The 11,138-nt window shown below is 37.4% G+C and overlaps 1 protein-coding gene across 1 annotated transcript; it reads left to right on the top strand.

Annotated features, from left to right (window-relative positions):
* The first annotated feature begins 5,195 nt into the window (after positions 1-5,195).
* On the top strand, positions 5,196-5,994 carry LOC126669498 (auxin-responsive protein SAUR76). Its single transcript, XM_050362982.1, has one exon. It carries the CDS (start codon positions 5,273-5,275, stop codon positions 5,627-5,629), a length of 357 nt encoding a protein of 118 aa, XP_050218939.1. The 5' UTR covers positions 5,196-5,272; the 3' UTR covers positions 5,630-5,994.
* Positions 5,995-11,138: the final 5,144 nt, after the last annotated feature.

The raw sequence follows: 11,138 nt of genomic DNA on the forward strand, positions 1-11,138 counted from the left end.
CACGTCTAAGTCAAGAGCCCATGTATAGAAACAACGTAGAAACTAGAAAATTTACACAACTGGAACCAGCTCGGCAGCTAAGCTAAGTTAACAATGAAAAACTTCATTCAGAAAGATAACAGGCAAACCGGCAAGCAAAAAACAAGAAATACAAAGGCCAAAGTAATCGAACTTTGAAAAAATATTCAAAGTATAACAAAGGAGCTCGGAGCTCAACACTACAAAATAAAGGGAAAAGTCATTCAGGAAAAGCAAGTATATACGAAAGAAAATATTCAAACTGGTAAAAAGAGCTCAAAGCTCAAACAATCCCAAAATTTACAAGACAGAGAAAAATTGTTCAAAACTACAAAACAAAAAACCAAATTGTTCGAAAATTACAAAAACATCGGCATTAGTTCGGGCCTTGGTCTTGGTCATCAGCCAAATAATCCTCAATATCGGCTGGAACATCATAATCCTCGGGCAGCTCTTTAGCTCGGCGATGCAGCTCCAACACGTCTAGCTTGAAGTCCGAAACATCGACGTCGGCTCCAAACCGGCCTTTCACGAACTCGCCAACTTGAACCTCCCCGATGTACAGCATCCGCCGGAAATCCTCATACAGGCCTTCCTCCCGGGCAACTCCCTTGGCCACCTCGGCCTCTGCATCCTCGGCCCGCTTGGTCATCTCAGTTAATTTTTTCTTTTGATCGGCCACGGTTTCTCGGAGACCTTTAGACGCCAACTCATTCCGAGTCGTCAAGGCGGACAGTTGCTTGGCAAAATCATCCTTAGCCGCAGAATGCTCATTCTCAAGCCGGCTATTTTCCACTCTTAGCTTCTCCAGCATGTCCAAATCCTCGGCCCGACGATCCTCGGAACTCCTCAGCTTGTCCTCTAATTTGGCCACCAGAGAAGCACCATCCGAAGCTCTCTTCTCGGCCTCCGAGGCCCTTCTCTCGGCTTCACCAGCCCTCTTTTCAGCATCCCGGACCTTGGCAGCCTCCGCAAGTAAAAGCCTCTTGGCCAGTAGGAGGTCATCTTCATTCTGGCTGGCATTCCGATCAGCTCGGTACGACATCTGAGCCGCCTAAAAGAAAACACAGTTGTTTAGACAAGAGAAATGAATCAAGTAAAACAAAAAGACAAGCCAAGCAATATTTAAACAAAATTTTTCTTACCTGGATACAGAGAGCAGAAACGGTGGCCAGCAAGTTCTCGGGCTTATAAGTTTTATAATAAGCCTCGTCCTCGGGCAGAGTCGTCACCCGAGCAATGTCCCCCGCTATGGGCAGTTCATGAATTGATACCCGGACCCCGGGGTTATGCTGGCCGACCCACTCAGCAAAGCGCGCCCGAGTAATACCATCGGGCCCGGAAGCAGCGGTGCTGGAGTCCGACGAAACGTCCGGCAAATCCGGCATCTGGAAGTGGGAGGTCTGAGCACCGGAACCACCCACCCCAGGAGCCGCCTCCCGGGGGACCTCCTCAGCCTCTCGCGGCCCCACCACAGTCTCGGCAGATCCCAGGTCCACGAAAGGAATGTTCCCTCCTACTGGCTCAGCAGTGGGGGGGATATCGACACCACTAGGCAGTTGGACCCGTAGGGGAACCACGTGAATACCCCCCTCAGGGGCCGCGGTACTCGCCTTTGTTGGCCGAGGCCCCGAGGCCGCATCAGCCGCTGCCCGGGGAATAGCTGGAGGCACCGAGGTAGAAGCTCGGGTAGCAGGCCTCTTGCGCTTCTTCCCAGCAAGTTTAGCAGGATCCAGACTGTTCACTGCAATAACACAAAGGCACAATGAGTCAAAAACAAAAAACAAAAAACAAAGCAAAAACAAACAAGAACAAGACAAAGTGCAAGCACAACACAGCAAGCAAAATACCAAACAAGACAACGTGCTAAGACAAACACCAAACTAATAAAAACAAGCAAGACAAACCGGCACTAGCTGGAGCCGAGCTCTTCCAATAGTCAAAAGGAACTTTGGGGCTCAGATCATCAGCATGAGCCTTCTCCCCAGCAGGAGCAGCATCCCGGAGCTTGTACATGTCATCTCGCTCCATAGGACCAGGGATATGAAACCACTTCAAAGGTTTGTAACATTTGGTGACCCAGGTAGTCACCATCCCTTGGAAAGCCGTAGGATGAGAAATCTGAAAATAATCCTCTTTGAAATCCCTCAAAGAGTCGGTTATCCCCGAGACCAGCCCCCCGGGCACATCTTTCCTCTCACCCCGAAATCGCAGGTAAGCAAAGTGACTTTGGTCCTTCAACGACATCAGATACATGCAGCAGAAGAGTCGCATGCTGTCCGTAACTCCGTTTTGCTGACACAGCTTCAAGAAACAGGAGTAGTGCCGCACACCGTTAGGGTGAATCTGCGATAAAGGCACTTCGAAATAATCGCTTAACCTCTGGTACTGCTCGGAAATGGGAAAACGAATCCCTGACTGTAGATGCTCCAGAGTAAGCATGATAGTATTCTCGGGAGGAACATCGTTCAACCTCTTCCCCTTAGGGATCACCGATAGCTCGTACTCCTTTGGGATGCCGAAAGCTGCTCGCACAGCCCTCAAAAAACCCAACGTACACCGCGATGTTTTTATATCCCGGTCCTCGGGCTTATCGTTCCCAGCCTTTTTCTTTTCCTTTCCCTTACGGGAAGGTTCAGGTATAGAGGTCCCCACCTCTTCCACCTCGGGAGCCTCATTGCCCGGAGGGCGTACTACATAAAATTCAGTTGACGGCTCGTCTGTGCCCGCGTCATGGTCATCATACCCCATCCCCTCTTCACGACCTGATGACTCACCCGACATGCCTAAAGACAAGGAAACAAGCTCAGATGAGGCAAGTCTCACTAAATAAACAAAATGAACGAAGGAAAAACTAAAACTATGGATCAATGAGAGTTTCCTAGGGGGTGAATCCATCAGAACATGAAGAACGTCAAACGAAACCTCCAGATTACTGGAGAAACGCTTCCCAAACAGAGGACATAACCCTAAATCCCCAAAATCTGGAAATCCAGACCCCAAACAAACCACACAGGAACAACAAAAAATAATAAAATCACAGTGAGCAACGGCCACGAAACAAAGCAAAAGAATGAATTCTGGGAAACAAAAGGAATTTTCAAACACTACACAAACACAGAGGCAAAAACAAGTATCAATCACTAGAAAATCTCCGCAGCAAGCAAGGAACGAACAAACACAAAATTCAAGTCACCACAGATACAAAAATTACAAATTCAACAAGAAAACTTACTTGTATGTGAAGCAGAAAACCTTTGAAGAACAATGGAAACTCCTTGGGCGCAGACAGCACTGGAAACAGAAAGCTTCAGAACCACTAGAAAATCCTTCGCCAAAGAGAAAAACAGAAAACCTTCACACTCAGAAACACGAAGAAGACTGAGAAAAATCAAAGCACACAGGTTTCCTCTTAGCGCAGAGAGAAAACGAGAGAGACGAAGATGAAAAGTTTAATCTGTTTTTGAAAATGCAATTTATACTTGGAAAAGAGAGGGAAATTGAAAGGACACGCCTTTAATTTTTCTCTCTCTTCCCATTTAAAACGTCTCCTAGGAAACTGCACTAGCAATACCCTCTAGACACGTGGATGAAAGGGGCACGAAAACACAACCGCCACTCAGGAGACCCATCCCTAACAGCTGTCATGCGCATCAACTCGAAAGGACAGGTTCCTTCACATCCCACCAGCTACCCCTTCTGACAAGCAGCTTGGTGTCAGCATTGATCAATACTAGGACAACCAAACCACCACTCACGTGACTGGAGACCTCGGAGGACACTACCACCTCGGACATAAATATCCGACACACTGGGGGGGGACTAGTGATAACGTAGCACATCTAGCAGGGGCGAAGCAACCTCGCCAGGAATGAGCATCACTAAGTCAAGCATTTCACCGACCTGGTAACAATGTCCGACCTTCTGGAAATCAGAGAGCACATGACTTGGGGGGTCACCGGATCGATGGGAATCCAAACATCATCCGAGACAATTACGCTTGATGAGGTCGGACTCAGAATTCTATCCGGGCTCCGAGTCGTACTTGACTCAAACCTAGGCCGAGCTCCGAGGTCGTAAACCCGAAAGACCGAACCATCTGGCCCGAGCTCCGAGACATTCTCAGATACAGGAACCATGATAACTTGACTCCCAAGATATCCGGGCCTCAAGGCTCGGCCGGGCTCCGAGGTCCTGCCCAGAAGCGCTCACTCGTGTACCGGATCCTGGGACCACAGAAGATCTTCTGACAGGTGCGTGAGGAATGTTCCCTCTGACACACCTAACAAATCGCGCCACCTGCAGGGATATTCTCCCACGTGAGCATAACCGAATTCTGGGACCACTGGGCTCACAGCCTGCCAGCAAGGCAGGTTTGTCCTTAAACCCTAACTATAAATAGAGGGTTTAAGGACAAACCCTAGGTAATTCTCTTTTTCTCAACTGAAAACTCACTCTTTTCTCTTCTTCTTCTTCCTCTACTTCAATACCTTACTTGAGCGTCGGAGCGAACGTCCGGTGACCCCCACCGGAGTTCCTTCTGACCTCTGTTTGCTTGTGGTGTGCAGATCGGAAAAGCTTGGATCCAGTTTGGTGATTTATCAATAAGGATAATCAAACATGGAAAATAGCTAATCAAAAAATGAAAGATTATTTTTTTATGTTAAAACATCAGATAAAACATTTGAATTGAAAATGCCAGTAAAATGAAAGATTATTTGTTTATGTTAAAAAATAAAAGATTATAATGTGTGATGTCACACTTGATAGAAAATAGCTAATCAAAAAATGAGAAAGGTGATGATATTTCATGACACTAATTCAAATAAATTTTACTATAACATTCACATGAAATTAAGAAAAAAATTACAGCACAACATTAAATCCAATTTTATTTTTAAATTTTTTTTCTTTTCATTCCATATTTGAATTCTGCATTCAAAAATGGAAATGAGTTCATACGTCAATTCATGAAAATATTTCCAAAAATAGAAAAAACTAACTCAGGTAAATTGATTTTTTTTACAAAATTTCGTTTACTTTGACCGGACCCACATCTAAGTTAGGCCCCAGCTCTAATATAACAGCATCTCTAAACCGAAATTACAAAACAGCCCTAACTTTTCTCCTTTATAAACGAACCTTCCTCTTCCTTTCTAAACCCCAAAAAACATTAACTTGCATATTTTCCTCATTTACCCTCACAAAGCTTCTTTTTTCCTCTTCGTCTTCTCCTTTCAAAACCCAAAAAAAAATGGCCAAAGCTGGAAAACTAACAAAACTGAAGTCAGTTCTCAAGAAACTCAACTCGTTCAACAGCAAACAAACTCGTCCGAGTGGAAGCTCAGTCTCCGCCGAACACTCCTCCGGTGAGCTCCACCCTGTCTACGTCGGAAAGTCACGTCGACGCTACCTTATCAGCTCCGACATAATTGACCACCCTCTATTTCGTGAGCTTGCAGAGAGGTCATCGGCTACTGAGTCTGATCATGATTGTACTATCAGCATTGCCTGTGAGGTTGTTTTGTTCGAGCATTTGTTATGGATGCTTGAAAATGCCGATTCACAGGCCGAGTCATTAGACGAGCTCGTTGAGTTCTACGCTTGCTGAGGCAGAATATACAAATTACTGGGGTGAATAATTGATTAACTCGGAGTTGCATGATTATGTGCAGCTTAATTAATTATTCTACTGCAGTATAATCAATAATATATTGGTATATAGGTTAGAGATTGTACGTTGAGTTGTAAATTTGAAGAAATAATGATGATTAGCGGTGTAGGAAGAAAAAAAATTAGAGAAATTATTTAATTATCATTATTTTGATGGGTGAGGATTAACACAATTTCACACCAGCTAATTGTCTATGAATCTGGTGAGGATCAAATCTCTCTGTACTTCAATTGTTTTTTGTTTTAATTCACTTGTACAATGTTTATAAAATTATAAATATATGATATTTGAGTTGTATACAAGATGATTATATTATATTAATTTGCTTCTTCTTCTTTATCCTAATTTTATTGATCATGTTTATTAACTACAAAATAAATTTATCTATAAAAAAGTTAATTATGATACTCCAAGTAAAAGATTAGATTATTATTTTGCTTATTTAGTGCATTTTTACGCAACGCTCTCAATTGTTTATGAAATGATTAATCACTATACGCTCCATAACAAGCATATAGTGCTCATAAACCAGTCTATTGAAAATGAACTAGCTGGTGAACGGATTCAGTTGATAAAATTCAATTTTTAGTTTTTTAGGTATAAATTATTATAAACTATATATAAAATGATAGTAGTAATATAATTGTAAAGTATAAATTGTTAATAAACATAATAAATAATAGATAAAAATAATAATAAATTAATGATGTATCATAATTATAATACTTTCAATGTTTGTGCTACCGAATTTTAATAATATAATTATTTATTGCAACAAATGTGTCATGTCAATATATAATATATTCTTTATGTACTGATAAGTTTTATTTTTTACTTAAACAATCAATATATGTCTAAAATAGGACCTAAATAAGATCTCCGATAGTTCGAGATTAGATGCATATAAGAAAAGATTAAGTAGCCTCCGCTCTAAAAATATATTATAAAATGATCCCGCACATCGATCGTATCGGATAATTTTTTATTTTGAAAAGGGTAGCTTTTTTATTTAATTTTAGTATTATAAAAGTGAAGTGCAGAACAGTTTGTAAAGGAAGTAATGGGTCCAATTTGAAGTCATATTTGTGGTATGAGAGATTGATGGTTTGGTACTAAAAAACAAGTAAAGGAAATTAATCCAATAGCGTCACCAGCTTTGCTTATATAGACAGCCAAATTAATGTCTTTTTGTCTTGCAATTTGATACATTTTTAGCCAATTGGATGTGCAACAGTCAAATACGCAACTCTCTATAGTTAGCTTCATGACAAAATTTTCTACTGTTACCTACATAACAAACTGGTGGTGGCTTACTGGCTTTCAATTGAGGACAGTTCACTGTGTAAGAGATCTGCATTATATACTAAAAAGAATACCAAAATTGCTAATTACCGCATAAAGAATTGTTATTAAGGTAAATTATTAGAAGATATATGTTTTTTTAGCAATAACTATAGGAAAATTAGTATATCTTATACTAAGGTTTCACTTGGTTTATAATTATATATTTTTAGCCAAATGATAAAAAAAATCAAACGTATGACAACATTTCTCATTATCTTTCAACATTTAAAAAGTTATGAGTTTAGCCTGAACTGAAATAAATTAATTATAAATGCAAACTTTTACGCAATTTACAAATAAATTATATTCTTTACAATTTAATAAAACCAATAGTAGTTTTTTATGTTTACCAAATTGGAACATCGAGCTATTTTATGTTGAAAACACACTTACATTAACATTAGTATAAATTGATGTGGACACCAAAACTTATATAAGCTGTAGTTTTATTTTAAAGTTAATAGTTTTATTTTTGGATTAATAATGAAAAAATCATAAATATTATCATATTTGTAATTATAATGTATGTACCTAAATTGTACTCGAATAAAATATTTCAGTAGTTAAAAAGAAGTTGAACTTTCATTGTTTTAAAAAATAAAATATATAAAATAAATTTAAAGGATTGGTAAAAATAAATTTAACTTAGTCTTTTAATTTATTTTAATTATATTGTTTATTTATAATTTATTCATGATCAGTTGATAAACACTCATTTCGTAATGAATATAAAACAATTGACACATATAAGAAGTTTTCAAATAAAATTATAATACAAGTATGAATATATAGTTTGACATTTCTTTTATATTGTTTAAGAAAACTAATTTTAATTAGCTTAACCAAAGGAGAAAAGGCACTTAAGGAATGAAAAAAAATAGCCCTATATATAATGAGGAAGAAGAAGTCAAAAACTTTTTTTGTTTTTGATAATTAGAAGTCAAAAACTTATAATGATAGAAAAGAATTAGGCTCTTAAGAGAGTTGATCAACGCAAATTGATTGATAATAGGGCATAAATTAAGTGAAAAATGAATAGTTTTTGGTTAATAATGATTAGGTTGGTGGAGATTCTTTTTGTTGATATACTATACTAGTAATATATTAAGTTAATCCGACAAAATTTAATTAAGAGATATAATCTGCTTTAGTTGGTCAGACACAACTGTTTAATGAAGATCAAAACTTTATTATAAGTGGAAGACACGAAATTTATATAAGTCACGCATATACTTAGTACTCCCAACGCGTTTCCAAGCTGCCTTGCCTAATTTGCCACACATAAAGCTACACAATTCGACCCCTAATTAGAGGTTAATTGTCCACTTCATTTTTATAACTATTATTTCTCTACCTATATATTTTTGTGTTTTCGTACCTAATTAGAATTCACTCGATCACTTGAAAAAAAAAATGCAAAAACAATACAAATAATTAATGATTTTGATAACAAAAATTAATCTAAATATTTACTTGCTTTTAATGATACTAATCAATTTTTAATTTCATTTTTTAAAGAATTTAATTTTAATTATAGGCAATTTTTTATAATTATATAAATTGATTGCGATTTTACCCATACGGTCATTGAAATATATTGAATTTATACTTTTTATCCAACCAAAACATATTCATTTTAATTATTTTTGAAATAATTTTGAAAAACAGGTTTTAAACATGTTAAACAATTAACTTTATATAGAAATTTTCACACGTATCCAGTTGAATAGATGCTACATAAATATTTTGATTTAAAAGTAATTATACATTCTTTTAATATTCCATTTGCATTTTTCATAATTAGACCTTTTAATTAAGTTAAATAACAAAATTAACTAACAAACAAATATAGCAATGAATTTTATCAAACATTAAACAACCTTATTTGACATTTTAAAAATCAGAGAAATAAATAATTTTTAGTGTGATTAATAGTTATTTACTTTATTCATAGAGTCAGGGTAACAAATAAATTCAATAATAATGGCAACAAATTTTTTTTAAGTCAGCTTATAATTATAATAAATCAAATTAGATGTTTATAAATAAGTCAAACCTATATTTTTCTACTAACAAAAGATCAATTCACCCCTTCAATTTAGCAAATGTTCCAAGCTCGCAAACCGGATCAAATATCACTACTATGTCGAATCTGATCAAATACATCCCTCTTCTGTCCTTGCCTATTTTTTACCACGCCTGAAAACACTCTCCATAGAAAAATGATAAAAAAAACTTAAATTAATTCTTAATATTTTTTAAATCCCGTAAAAATATAGTACTTGAAGATTTCTTTTTAAAAGATAATTCATACAATTTCAAAAATTTATATATTAAATAATTTTACAAAAATTAAAAATTCAATTGTACTTTGCATACTCCACCCACCAAAAACCGCCGCCCGCTTCCACTGGTAACCGCTGCCGCCGTCCGAGAAAAAGCCATGCTCCTCCTTGCTTGAGGAGGAACAAATATGCTCCTTCTCTGGCAAAGAAGAGCACCGCTCCTTCTCGGATGGCGACGAAGGTTATGGATGGGTATTAGAATAGGTAGCGGTTTTTGATAGAGGTGCAACGGTCAAAAAGTCGGAATGGATGGGTGAATTAATTTTGTATGGTAGAGAGGGTGATATTCCACTCTTTTTGGATTTTGATCCAGTTTGCCAAACAATGGGTTTGTTTGATTTCATGTCACGAGTTTAGGCCATTTTAATATTTCGTGCCGAGTTAAGAGGGTGAAATTGATCATTTGTTCATTTTTCTACATGAGCACAATTTAAATACAAATCAAATTAGGCTTATAGTACAAATTTATAATGAGCGGTGATAGCTAAAAATGCAACTCCTGCAAGTATACAGAATGTAATCGTAGCAAACAAGGTCGTATCCACAGAGACAACGGATTAACTATTATTCGTATTAATTTTAGCTAAGACAATTAAAATTTGAATGTAATTTATTTGAACTAATTAACTAAAGTAAATAGAACGACAAATACTAAGATGTAAAGATAAATTAATGGCGAAGAACACTAGAGTTTCGGGATTTCACTTAATTATAAGATACATTGTCATCTATGGAATTGATGTGATTCAATGACGGTATTCAAAATTGCTTTAGTATTCTCTCGAATCAAGAAAGCCTATTCAATTAAAGTGAGTTTAATTTCTCAATCCAAACCCTAATTTAATCGAATGGTGAAGGATTACAACCTATATGTCATACACAAATCCGTAGGTATATCTCTATCCTACGGTAGTTATGCGAATTAATTCTAGATCAGAATTTATGTTTCATCTCTCGATACTTCACATAAATTCTAGATAAAGTTCAATTGACGGCCAAACAATCAAACAACGATAAACACAAGAATTAATTACTGAGAACACGATATTAAACAATCTCTTGCTAATATAAAACTTCAATCCATAAAATAACAATGAATCTCATAATTAAACTACATCCCTAGCTCTAATGTAAAAGTTTAGCTACACATAATCTGAGATTGGAAAGCAAAAACAGAATTAAAAGAGTTCATTGAGTAGAGAATAAGGAAAAACTCTTTGATTCCAGGTTAGATCAATTGTCAGTTGATTCCCTCCTTCGATCGTTAAGAATCCTTGATCCACTCGCCAATTCGGTCTTTTTCCTCCTTGGGGTTGCTTACAGAGTCTCTGAGTTGTGTAAAAATCGAACCCTAGCTCAGCTCCTCTTTTTGCCTTTTATAGTCTCCAAGTCTCAATAGAAAACCTTCAAAAACGGACTAAAACACGCTGACAACCGGACCTGCTGACCGGATCTACTGGGCAGGTCAGGCTACAGGTCCGGCTGAGTTTCTGTCCCGGCAGTAAGTTGACCGGACCTCCAGACGGTTCTACTGGGCAGGTCCGGCTGGTAGGTCCGGCTGGGTCCCCAAAAAATTTGCCTCCTTGGCCGGTTCTGCAAGTCAGGTCCGGCCGGTAGGTAAAGTCGACTCTGAAATGACGAATTCTACTGCAATTTCGATTCATTCGGCTCTCCATTATTCAATTGCTTGTTCCTAAAGAAAGTTAATAAACTCAACGAATCAGGGTATAATTAAACCATAATTTACGTAATCGCAT

This window comes from Mercurialis annua, linkage group LG2 (assembly GCF_937616625.2).
Source record: "Mercurialis annua linkage group LG2, ddMerAnnu1.2, whole genome shotgun sequence".
NCBI lineage: Eukaryota > Viridiplantae > Streptophyta > Magnoliopsida > Malpighiales > Euphorbiaceae > Mercurialis > Mercurialis annua.